The sequence below is a fragment of the Pangasianodon hypophthalmus genome, chromosome 18 (assembly GCF_027358585.1).
Source record: "Pangasianodon hypophthalmus isolate fPanHyp1 chromosome 18, fPanHyp1.pri, whole genome shotgun sequence".
Taxonomy (NCBI): Eukaryota; Metazoa; Chordata; class Actinopteri; order Siluriformes; family Pangasiidae; genus Pangasianodon; species Pangasianodon hypophthalmus.
This window is the reverse complement of record NC_069727.1, coordinates 20,056,103-20,069,703: the sequence shown is the minus strand read 5'-3', so window position 1 is coordinate 20,069,703 and position 13,601 is coordinate 20,056,103. Positions and strand designations below refer to the sequence as shown.

General features: G+C 37.6%; 1 protein-coding gene across 20 annotated transcripts in view; it reads left to right on the top strand.

Moving 5' to 3' along the window:
• The first annotated feature begins 7,206 nt into the window (after window positions 1-7,206).
• plekha5 (pleckstrin homology domain containing, family A member 5) overlaps window positions 7,207-13,601 on the top strand; it is a 106,442-nt gene continuing 100,047 nt past the window's right edge. For 18 of the 20 annotated variants that reach the window (XM_053241788.1, XM_034313212.2, XM_053241787.1 and 15 more), the window contains exons 1-3: window positions 7,207-7,347; window positions 7,484-7,560; window positions 8,279-8,336. In XM_053241788.1, the coding sequence (XP_053097763.1) occupies window positions 7,256-7,347; window positions 7,484-7,560; window positions 8,279-8,336 (227 nt within the window). In that variant the 5' untranslated portion in view covers window positions 7,207-7,255. Of the gene's footprint in view, window positions 7,348-7,483; window positions 7,561-8,278; window positions 8,337-11,584; window positions 11,648-12,466; window positions 13,315-13,601 lie in introns of those variants that run through there. The other 2 variants (XM_053241790.1, XM_026943444.3) reach the window with 2 other exon arrangements.

Here is a 13,601-nt window from a genome sequence, read left to right as displayed (position 1 = left end):
AAAGAAAATCTTCTCATACAGTTATTATAATGAAATGCTGCTTAAAAGATCCCATTTTTACTCAGAGAAGCACTGCAAGTATGTCTAGATTTTATAGTACATTCTAATAGTATGTTCAGCAAACCTTTCTGATCTTTCTGGATTGTAACACACCTGTATTATTAAGTATTATTATATATTCTATAGTTGTCAACTGTAGCCAAAGTAGCCAAAAATTTCTTGAAATGGGAAATATGTTCTTTTGAAATAATTAGCCTGCTTAATCTGTTACATTGAATAGAAGATAGAAAGTTCCACAGCGCATCTCAATTCGGGAGTTAATAAAGTTTTATTCTGCAAATTGCAAACTTCCGGTACCCACTTCAAGTTTAAACATGAAAACAGATAGACAAAATGACATTGCATTACACCTCTAGTGGCTGCAGTCTGTATAAGAAAAGGACAAAAGGAGTCAGGGATTATTACTCCAGTGCACAGATATCAGGTGTAACTGTTGCAGTGAAGCTAGGATTCTGAAGATGAGACAGGTGCACAGTCACATTTTAGCAGGAAACAAATTGGTTAAGAGCACTGCAGGATAATATTCTCTATCTCCTGAGTTAATGGTGTTTTGACTGCTGTTGGATTGATGGGTGTGCTGATTGGTGGTTATGCAGAACCAGATGTGCTGAGGGTCCTTTGTCCACACAGTCTCTGCTTGGGTCTTCAGAAATAATAACTCATTTTCCGTGTGACAGTTTATTTCATGTTATTAATATATTTAGTTATATTTTAGTTGTACTGCTGTATCTCAGTGCAGTTCAGGCTATTGCACAGTGTATTATCAAAAATGAATGGGTTTATTTTGAGATAAAAAGTGCTCAGGTTAGACAGATCTCCAAAGTGCATGTGGATATATGATGATCCCCTGCCACTTCATTCAATACCCCCATTACGAATAGCGTTATCACACTTATGAATAGATAGAGTTGTTTAGACCATAACTTCCAGAGAAACTGGCTTCCAACAGGAAGCACTCCTCCAGTCTCTTCGTGAGCACAGATTTGTATCCTACCACTGCCAGTGACTGGAATGTTGTGATTCAGATCTCAGGACTACCAGAGGTCCAGTGCTGGGACATTACACTTGCATGATATGATCTGTGTATGATCAGAGAGATCTCTGTATGATCTCTCAAATGCATTTTGTTCTTTAAAGGTATCTGCAAAATTATAAATTAATGCACTGAGAGATTTTTAATGCCCGAATAGTGGCACCCAGGTCAGGTAGAGAGAAAGTATCATGTGATTTTTTTCAGAGACAAACACCAACTCTTTTATTTGAAAACAAACAAACAGCAGTGGAATAATAGGTAGAAAACAGGGGGAAAAAATACCTTCTTTTTATCAGCATAGACAAAAGATTGGTATAGTATGACAAACACAAAGCTTTTCCAAACAGAAGGTAAGTCAATATGCTTACTGAATGAAGACTAAAACTCATTCATGTGCCTGAGGTCCAAAACATGCTGTTTGCTAAAGGGGTTGATGTGTTAATATGAATACATTAAGTTTATAGTGGAGATCGTTGTGTTTCTTATTTTGCCAGGAGATGTTTATGTGTGAGAAAGAATTTAAGCACTTTTATGAATTTAAATGCATGTGTGTATGGATTTTTTGTTTGCTTGTTTATTTACTAGAAATTCATTGTCTCCTATAGTGAAGGATTAAAAATTGTATTTAATTATAGAACAGTATGTTGTACATTTACCTGATTATAGTTGCATTTAATGTTGTGGAAGTTAGTTCCTGTTATCACTTGCATTATAGCAGTTATAAACAGATGTTCCTGTACCAGCCTCTCTTATTTCACTGCTTTTTTTATGTTATGGGTAATATGCAAAGTCCTCTGCCCTGAAGACTCCATAAAATGTCTCCTTCCATTGCTATGTAAAATGACTATACTGTCTATTTTAGATCTAGATAGGTGATAGGTGTTCTGTAAAATACTGTATATACAGCTAAGAAAAATACGCCTAATGCTTCCTTCTTTGACAGCTTAAATTATGCTTATAAAATGAGCTCAACAGTGAAACCACATTAAGTACCACTATATAGATAGTAAATGAAAAAAACAGTTATAGGTAATATTATTAAATATATAATGGTTAATATTGAAATAATAAGCATGTATACATGTGAATGCATGTGTGGAATCTAATGATTTTTAAGAAATTATTATAAAGTAATGTGTTGCAGGCAAAATTAAAACACATCGTGAAAATTAAACCATAAACAGCTCCAATTTTTAGATTTGACCCTCTACTTACACAAAAAAATTATTGTTGCAGAATATTAGAACTGTATAATAACTGTAAAATAAATGTTTTAAATATTGTTAATATGAATAAAAATGCAAAATACTGTGCCTTACAGTAATCCTATCACTCTGCACTGTTTTCCTGATCCAAATATATAGGAGCTGAACTAGCAATTTGGCTTGTTGGAAAAGGATCTTGGGCTGGACAATGGCTCAGAGTCATGCCACACAACTGAGGAAGGTGACGTGCTTTGGTAATCCTACAGAGGTGCCAGATGCTTAACCTGGATCACACAAGCCTGTTGCCTTTCTTTCTTCTCTTTTCTCACTACTTGCCTAGTGGTGTTTAATTTTGGTCTAACGCTAGGAGCGGCTTGTAACCATAAATTTTCATGGGGTAGGATGACATTAATAGCAACAACATTAATAACAGTGACATTAATAGCAACAACATTAATAATGATGACATTAACAACAACCACATTTATAACACTTCAAACAAAATCACACTTGATGTATACTGTAAGCTACTATCTAGTGAATTTTTCGAGTAACCCCATAATAGGATGTTGAAAGTCGACTTGACAATACTTGACTCTCTCTGTACACCAATTTTCAATGAACAGAAAGATCTCTAAAGCCAGAACTCCCAGCACTAAGAAAAGTAAAACAATACAATACCTTTACTTGATCGATCCAAACATCTCCGACATAACACTGCCAACTCACTGTTTAATTTGTAAATGAAATTTATCTTGTCAATCTTTCAGATGGTGCAGATTTATCAAGTACAGCATTATTGAAATCAGACATTACACTTTTATAAGCAATTGGTGCAATTACGATGGTTTCTGGTTGTTGATGATTGCACTCCAAAGACACATTAACATCCTAGCTAGTTAGGTACTGTAGATAGCTAAATAATAGGATAGATTAAACATGATAATCACATCATTTCTAATCAGGGAAAGGACTTAAAACTGGAGTAAAAAGATGGCAGTGTTTATTTTGATAACCTATATGATGAGGGCAGGATGTCCCTGGTGGTCTAGCGGCCAAGGATCCTCCGATCACACCACCGCGGCCTGGTTTTGATACCCGGGCAGGGAACCAACCCAGCCACTGGGAGTGTACTCTCAGTGTCATTCCCAATATAAAATCGGAGGGTTGCATCAGGAAGGGTATCTGGCGTAAAACCTGTGCCAAACCAAATATACAGACCAGTGATCCACTGTAGCGACCCCTGACAGAAGCATCTGAAAGAACAACAACAATATAATGAGGTTTAAATTATTTAGGTTCACAGGCGATCACATGTATAGGCCCTTTGTCAACATTGGTGAGCTTATGTGACATTTGTGGACAACATTCTCAGATCAACATCTGTGTACTCAAGTATTAAAAGAAAAAATTAAACGTTTTTACCTGATGAAATTAAAATAATTTCATATTTTCATTTTATTAAAAGTAAATTTTATTATTTATTTAAAACTGTTAGATAGACATTTTTGTTCTATAGAAACTATACCATTTTACTTGAAAACATCATTCAGTCTCTGTAAGTTTGTAGTATTCACCATTTAGTTAGAATTTGACCTAGCAATTATGTTAGCTACTGTAATTGTTACTAGTCTAACCTGGCTTTAACAAGGAAAATGATGTATTGCATACAGTTATTTGCTATATGAGAGAAGAATAGACCTTTGTGATTTGTAATGAGTACTTTGAATGTCTAACTAAAAATGTAAGGAGTAATTACAGTAAGTAAGTTAGAGAGCAAGTATTTGCTTTCAGTAATACTCAAGTAAAGTATAAATATAATATAAAATAATACTTAAGTGTAGTAATGAAGTACAATTACTCAAGTACCACCCACCCCTGTTTATAAGTCAGCTGATTGTTGAATTGAATCATGTCCATATTCCATTGCCACCATTGTGACACTCTACAAACAAGTTCTGCAAAAAAAAAAAAAAAAAATACAAAAAACCTGCCTTCTCTTATCAGCTTAAAATGATGTGTCCATATTGCTCCATAGGAACAGCACCGTGTTAACTTATGCCAGGTAATGAAAAATCGTATTATCATACCATTTTTTAGTAAGATGGAACCACAATACTTTTTCAGTACCTCAATCTCAGTTCAGATTGTTAAGTTTGACTCAAACAAACATTTATGGCCCAGCAATGGAAAGTATTGATTTTTGAAAAGCATGTTGAATGTCACAGGAGCCCAGAATACATTTGGATTACAACAGTCATTGAAAATTCACATTTTAAATATGAAAAAATCGAGACTGAAGCGACGGCTTGCCAAAGACTGAAGGATGTGATGAAAGAAGCACAGCTTGACTGAATGAAGAGTTAACTCCAGCTCCCTTCTCCTTTTCCACTCCCCTCTGACCTAATGATCCTTTACCAGCCAGCAGGGAGCGAGAACAAACACACACGCTCACACACACACACACACACACACACATACAACAATTCTCTGGACAAACAGACCGTAGAGACACTGGTGAAAAAAGGAGAGGCAGTTAGGCAATATTAAGTAAATGGCACCCTCTGAGATGAAGAATCTGACCCAAGCTCAGTATATGTTGATTTAAAAAAATAAAGTTAGACAATGTTGCAGCTTTAATAATATGTAGAAATATGTCATGAATTTCTATATACTGTGCTGCTACTGAGTGCAATGGGCGCAAGGCAGGAATAATGCTGCATTTGACTTACCTCGGAATCGTAATTTTCGTCCTCTGCACATTTGAGATCCAAAATCGGAAAAAACCGTGTATGCCTTCGTGTTCATCTTCTGTTAGCAACAAGCTAGCCAGCTAACAAGCAAATATTTGTATATATAGCATAACTTATTTAAAGTGAAACCTCGTTTACTGTTCATGCTGTTGGCAGCCATGTGGATTTGATGTCACTTGCTGAACTTCGAGGAACTGGGAGCTGTGGAGACCACCCCGAGTTTCCGAGTAGGAATTGTGGGGACATTTTCTTTGTTTTTTCCTAGTCAGAGCTGAGGAATTACAAGTTAGAGCCTCTAGTTGAATGCAGCATACAATCGAGACAGGATGTCACTCCACTGCAGGTCATCACACACATAAACACACACGTGTTCACACCAAGTGGTCAATTCCGAGCAGCCAATCCACCTACTGGCATGCTTTTGGAGCTGTGAGGAAATCAGAGTACCAGATGGAAAGCCACATGGAAACAGGGGGAAGCATAAGAAACTCCAAACAGCGTTCAGGATCAAATTATGGGGCTCTATAAGCACCAACACTACCTGCTACACCACCGTGCCGCCAGAATGCTTTTCAATTATTTCTTTTTATATATAATGAATATCAAGCTGTGTGACTGCATTTCTCAGTAAAATAAATGACTGCGGCGTGTGAATCATAGCTGAATAAAAAAAAGTTCTATGATAATGTGACAGTAGTTTATCCCTTTATGATGACAAACAGCTCCAATTCATGTACTTTTTAAAGCAGGCCCATTAGAACTCACACATTAATCACAGCACAGAGAACAGGCTGTAAGTGATGTTAACTATGATTTATTCAGCAATATTGGTAACACTCGGTTCCCTTAACTAACATGACTAGTTAACATTAACAAACAATTAACAAACTTCAGCATTAATAAACCATACGTAATGTTAACAAAGTAATTTATTAATTGATTTTTTATGTTAATGAAATACACCAGCATTATCTAATGTTTATTTGATCCATGAATAAAAAATGTCCACCTAAATGAGCAACAATTAAAGTACACCTTGTTACATGTTGACAATCAAATGCACTCTGGTCTTGAAAGCATTGGAAGTTGATATTCAGCTCAGTTATGAATTAAGCGCAATAAAAAACACTTTAGTGAGTGAAAATATCTTGAATATTGTCTTTTTTTTAGTGTTTCCTATTATAAGATTACAATAAACCAAATATTAGATAATAAAACATTTTGACTAATTTCAAGCTTGAAAAAGTCTTGCTCTGTTGTCAGATATTTTTTGCTCATTTTATGCATTTATTTCTGTTTTAAGCTTGAAATGAGTCAAAATATCTAGAAATAAATTAAATACTCTTATAATTGGTTTAATGTAATATTATATGAGAAAATGCTAGATAAATTTGACAATATTCAATGTATATTCACTTCCTATGATGACATTTTTGCAGTGTTTAACCAGTAGACAAACATATGGGTTTAATCTTGCTCATTAATGCAGTTATGCAGATGTTGATCATTTGGCTTATTTAGTTTATTATTAAAAGAACATCAATTCATGCAAGTGTTAATGTTACATATGGTGGATTAATGCTGAGAAATTAAATATGTCTACATTAACAGAAAAATTATAAAGATCATGAAGTCAACATTTGGTGCGACAACACTTTGTTTTTAACAAACAAACAAACCAACCAACCAACAAACCCATCAGCAGTCTCAGGAACAGTTTGTGCAGTTTTGTAAGGAAGTTAGCTGAACAAGTGCCCAGTTTGTTGGTGGTGAATAATGTGATAAGTGTGAACCTCAGTGTGAACCTTAATGCTCCACATGGCCCGAACGTTTATGCAGGACTCATTCATTAAAAATACCTTTAAAGAATAAGGTTAGAAAAAGTTCTCTTTGCACAACACTCATAAAACCCCCTTTCTTTTATTTATTTATTTATTTATTTTGTTGTGTTTTATTTATTATGTTGTATGTTACAGCACATCTCCAGCCGCAGCTGTCACTGCTGTATGAGTGTCACTGGCCTGCAGTGATATTCCTTCATTATTATTATTATTATTATTTTAAAATAAAAAGTTGTTGTGGCGCGTGCGCGCGCACAGCCCCGTTGCTCAGGCTGGCCGTGCACGCGCGTCAGCAGCGGACGCGCGCGGCTCGTGCACGGTGCTGCTGGCTGCTCCTCGGTTGTAGTGTAGTGTAGTGTAGACATGGCGGCGGATCTAAACCCCGACTGGCTCTCTTGCTTACCTTCTTCTTGGAGTTATGGGGTGATCCAGGACGGGAGAGTGTTCTTCATCAAGTAAATATCATGTGGATTTAAAAAAAAAAACCTTTGGATATGGCTTTTTGGGCTTGAATGCAAGCCTCCCTCGGTGGCGTACGAGTGTTTCTTTTTCTTTTTTTTTACGTGCTCTTATTTCTTTTTCACCCAACAGCGAAGAAGCAAAGAGTACGACTTGGCTTCATCCTGTCACTGGTGAAGCGGTGATTACAGGGCACAGGAAAACTCCAGGTAATGATCCGTGTGTGTGTGTGTGTGTGTGTGTGTGTGTGTGTGTGTGTGTTCTGCGAGAGGGAACGCTTGTGTGTGGAAGACGGAGGGAGACGCAGGCAGGAAAAAAAGAAGTCATGACGGAATTCTGCAGCAGTCACAGCAGCAGTGGCGATGTGCGCCAGTTCTGCATGCACACACACACACACACACACACACACACACTCTCACAGCACTTCCACATCTCTGGCACCCGCTCACGTTCACGCTGAATAGTCGCTGTGCCTGCTTTGATTTAATCACAGCGTGGATTCAGCTGACAGCCCACTCCACACACACACACACACACACACACACACTTTTAATGTGGCCTGCGCGTTGCAAAACCCCAGCCACTCTTATCAGGTTTATAACTAAGGCAGGAAAGCTTCAGCTGCCTTCCTCAGCAGATCAGCCATTCATCTGAGCCGCATGCTGTGTTTGTAAACAGTGCAAGTCAATTCAGCTCCATTCATCTGCCAGACCCTGGTGTTGGTGTTAGTGTTGGTGTTAGTGTTGGTGTGTAAATGCTGAGTCTAAGAGTCGCCTGAAGCACAGCTAAAGAGAAGAGCCCTGATCTGGAGCACAAGCACTGCAGATCTGTTGCTCTCTTCCTCCTAGCTCTTCTACACACACAAAAGCCTAGACCAAGACAAAACCAGGCTAATTTTTTTTGTTGTTTTTTTTTTCATCCCTTTAGATTTACCAACTGGATGGGAGGAAGGATATACGTTCGAGGGAGCGCGCTGCTTTATCAAGTGAGTTAGATTTTTTTTTTTTTTTTTAGCCATTCACAGATCTTCTCATCTCATGTTGCTTTTTTCTGCCTGATTAGCAGCTGTGATTTCAGATCACCGCGCCTACACAAACACACACACATGCACACACACACACACACACAAACTCCGTCTCTCTTTTTCTCTCTCTCACACCCCCGCCCTTGTGTTCCAGTCGTGTCCCATCGCGCACTGGAAGCACTCGGGATAACTTGCGTTTCCTTTGCTGAGCAAAAGCAGACATCAGTGTTCCTCCCGGTGACTTAGTTCTGGGTTTGGCTAAACAGGTTCTTCTTGTCAGTCCTTCTGTCCCTGAGGACCTAAACGTTATTAATATTCACTTTGCAGACTTGTGCACAGCCAGTTTTTAAAGTCTGCACCAGACTATCATCTCTGCAGTGCAAATGAAGTGGGAAGTGGTAGCTCAGTGGTTAAGATGTTGGTCTCCTCATCAGAAGGTTGAGAGTTCAAATCCCAACACCACCAAGCTGCCACTACTGGGTCCTTGAGCAAGGCCCTTAACCCTCAACTGCTCAGGTGTATAAATGTGTATAATTGTACGTCGCTCTGGATAAGGGCGTCTACCAAATGCCATAAAAAATGTAAATGAGTCCATATCCACCTGCCTCTGATCACAAAATGGTGTTGTAAAACCTTGCTTTCAGCAAAAACCTCGCTCATATTCTTTCAAGTCATTTTTTACTGCACGTGTGGCCTACACACAGTGAGCACTGACAGCTCATTTCAGGGGAAAGTAGCTCATGCATGCTCAAAAAGTGGCTAGAAGCCAGCAGCTGACATGAGAGACTGATTTGCAAGCAGATATAATGTAACTAACAAGTCATAACTTATTTTCCTATTTTATTATTAAAGAATTCTTTGGTCTATTTAAATATTTACAAACAACGGTGATCAGTGATTGGTTGTTGGGAACAATACTGATCAGTGATTGGTCATTGGTAACAGTGGTGACCAGTGATTGGTTGTTGGGACACAAGGCTCATGCGAATGAAACTCAGTCAAGCTTTACTCACTCGGTGGTGAATTGAGTGAACCTGCTGTCTCACCTCGTATAACCTGCAGCTGTGTTGTGAACTGGACAGCCGTATTGAGTGCAGGACAGTCTCTAATGTCTGCTGAGAAAGTGTAAAAATTCATCAGCTCTGGCCTACACAGAGAATAACCTGAGAGTCATCGCAGTTCAGGACTACTCAGTCATTGGTGGAATATAAAATGACACTGATTGTCTGGGGGCAGGTTTGTATAAAGCACGAGAATTCAGTTGCATAAGAGGGCTTTTTTAGACCGTTTACTGAATCAGAGTGAAATTGTTACTTTTGGATTTGTTTGCTATTTGGTTTGGTTTCACACTGCACATACTTAAACAAACCAATAGCAAAAAAAAAAAAATTGGCCGAAGGACATATACAAATGAAAACATACTCATAAATCATTGCAAATGGGGGAAACAAAAAAACTAAACAATCTTCACTAAGTGTGCACTGAACTCAAAATTCTCCCAAGCACAGAGAATGATATAATATGTTTAATTATATAATATTACTAAATATATTTATATTATGAATTACTGTATAATTATATAATTATGTACAATTTAGATAAATGCAATTTAGATAATTATCTAAATGATTGCTAGATATTGTATAGTAATGTAAAACATTTTGAATATGAATCCAGCATTTATTTTTTCATTTTGTTTGTTGGTCCAAATATCCAGAGCACATGATATTTCTGCAGCTCTACAGCTCTGTTCTTTGCCTTGTTTTGTGCCTTGCAGCCCAGTTTAGCTGCTCGCATCTACAGGAAAAGTCTGTACATGACCCAACATACATGGCATATTTGGTTCACTTTCTGAGGTTGAGTTGTTTCAGGATCAAGTCACTTTATCACTGCAGATGAACCAGACCGAAACTCACATGACTGTATAGCTAACATAATAGTAATAACAATAATAATAATAATAATAATAATAATAATAAAAAACTGAAAACAGATGAGACATATGTGGGGAGAGTAAACACATACGTCTCTGTCCATTTATCTTTAAACATTCTGTTTTTGTTATCAACTTTTTTAGTTGATTTTAGTTGCAAAGTTCTGATGCCACTGAAATACTTTCTGCATCTTGACCACAGTCCAGCAGTTGATGACCCTTACTATAGGGGATCAACAAATATGCTTATGATAAGACATGAAAGTGTAACCCACTGAATGAAATAAATCCTCAGATATGTTTTAAAATAGCTAAAATAGCTCCAGTAGCAAAAATATTTTTCAGTGACAAAACATTTCTAAACTTGATGACAAATTAGCCAAATTCGGCAGCACTGGAGCTTGCTTCCTGGACTACGGTTTCCTAATCACTGGTGGCAATGCATCATTATCATTTTTGATAATTAATGAAATGACCACAGCGTTGTTGAATTTTTGAATCTGATTGGTCACTGTGTAACTAATTCACAAGGTGGACGCTCCACATAATCAAAAAACAAAGTTTAATATAAATAAATATGAATATAAATCTATAATCATTGGGAGAATTTTCAGGACAGAGGAGTTTACACTTTGCAGTTTCTCTAAGCTGCAGATCTTTGTCTTATTACGTTCAAGAGAAAGGAGAAAGAGGCTGGTGAGGGAATGACTGTGAATAGCTGCTGTCATGTGAGTTATAACAGAAGCTTGTTTCATGTTCAATATTATAAATGGTTAAAAAGTATGAACTGTCATTCATTAATAAAATAAAAAAAAATCAGTGTAATCAATGAAAAATCTCTGTGGTATAAGAGAAATAAAACACTTAATGTTAATCAGCTACGTGTCATGCTGCATCACACCACCCTGTCTTTGATTATTTTCCTATAGCATAGCCGGTCATGTTTTATTCCTTGCTTTGTTCAAACAAGCTTTTTATTCAGTGATTTATTATATAGCTTAATAAATATATACTTCTCTTGAGGAATTTTTGGATTGATGCTGGATCGGTCACATCCATTTTCACCACTTTGTTGATTTTGTGTGAACTAAAGCTTGCATATGGCAGCCTGTTTAATTTACACCCACTTCCTTTTCCTGTGTGTTTAAATCAATAAGTGATGAGCGTGATTTGTGGTCTGTCCTTTTCCCATGCAACCCCCTGCAAGTACTAAATGCTTGAGTGGAACGATTGGGTTCGGATGACAGCAAACAATCACTTTAATGTACTTTTCCAGGTCGGGCAATGAAGTCCTAGCCTGTGTCTCTTCCTCCCTCAGTACTCCATGAGATAAGAGACCGTAAGTCCATAGAAGTTGTGTACACAATAGAGACATGTTCTGTATTCCCCCGTGATTTCATATCAACATCAATAGCAAAGACTCTCAGGGCTGTGCATTACGCATTCGCTTGACTGCACTTTCGTCCCGTTTTGCGATGTGGATTATCTGCGAATGCCTAACCACAAAGCATGTACAGATTCCACCAGGCTGACTGTTGCTTCCTCAGAAGCATTTCTGTCAGTTACACGAAAGAATAAGGCTTTATGCTGATCTAGAAGTGACTCTAAAACCAATGACAAGAGGAATGACAAGCCAGATCTTAGCTCAGCATAAAAGCCTAGTTCCTGCCAGCGCCCTTTGACCGGTGGCTGTGTGCACCGCAGAATTCCTTCAATTACAGCAGCAGTAGATGGCAGACAGCCAGAGATTGAGAACGATATGAGACCATTCATTACTCCAGCGAGAAGAAAAAAAAAAGGCTCATGAACAAGTGGATTTCTGTATCTTAGTCACTCTCAGTTTTGCACACACAGGACATTGCTGTGCTTTCAGACGTGCTGTCTGTCTGTGTCTGCTGCTCACTCCCTAAAACCGAGCACTAATCTCTAATCCACTGTTATACTCAAAAGCCATCTCTTTTTATGACTATTCTGTAATATGCCCTGAAAAGCACACTGCAGATGCATATTCATTATGCTGCAGTCTGAGGATCTGCTTTTTCAATGTCACCTAGGAAGAGTATTGTGATTCAGAGATTGTCTTCACAGCAGCTGCTATGCAGCAGGAGCTCATATGTGATTCCTTCTGTCCCTGTTGTTCTCTCCCCTCTGGTCATAGGAAAAGAGGATGTAGAGCTTGATGGAAGTGTGTATGTGACCTGTGACTGACTGCAGTAGGGGATGAGGGAGGGCTTCACCAGTTGCATCAGATGCCACGGGTTTGGAGGAAAAACTGAAATCCACATCCACCTTTCTTGCACTGAGACGTAGCTGCCTTATTTGTGGTGAAGTGGAATCAGTAAGGACGGGCAATGTGGCAATATAATATTGATATCGTAATAAATTATCATGAGATATCACAGGTTTTGTGATATCTTTTGCTTGATTGGAAGCAGCTGATTTGATGTTATAAATTTGTACTGAAACCTTATTTTCCTAGATATTGTAGACATAAAAGTTTCTTTATAAAAGCTTTTTTTTTTTAATGAAACACTACTGTTTTTCTGGCAGTTGGTTACCAAACTTAAATATGGTGATAAACCGCATGGAATGTAAAAATGCCTTCAAGTATCATAATCTCATATTTTTGTCAGATTGCCCACCTCTAAAGAACCTGAACATACTGAGCCATGCCATCTTTGCAATGCTGTGCGTGTGTGTGTGTGCGCATGTGTGTACGTGCGTGTGTGTGTGTGTGTGCGCAACTCATTTGGTTGATTCCTCTCCATTGGATGAGGTCAAAAGTAATTGCACTACTACAAATACGATTCAGCCCTTATTTGATCACTACTTGTCAGGAAGTGGTTAAGTCTAAAGACACATTAATTACATGACGTGATGTTGCAGAGCTGAAAGCATAGAGTTAAGATTGTTAACTGGAATATATGGCTACTTGGATAGTAGTGCTGAGCATGAGCAGTTGCCTTATTGCATACTCGCTAGATAATGACCTAACTGTTTAGTGAAATACAAATTAAAATTCTTAAAAAAAATTTTTGGTCTGACTGAGAAAAAAACATGGAAAATATTCTTTGCTGTGGTTTTGTTGCTTGTATACCTCATAAAGTGTCTATTGAGCACAAGATACAGACCCTGTCCACATTTATTTATTTATTTATTTATTTATTTATTTATTCTGTGTTTAGTCTGCCCATCCACACAAAACAGCATTTTTGGTCACTGAAAATGAAGCTTTTCAAAACCACCTTCCAAAATGGAGAAATGTTAAAACTCCATTTTCACTGCTTTCATTT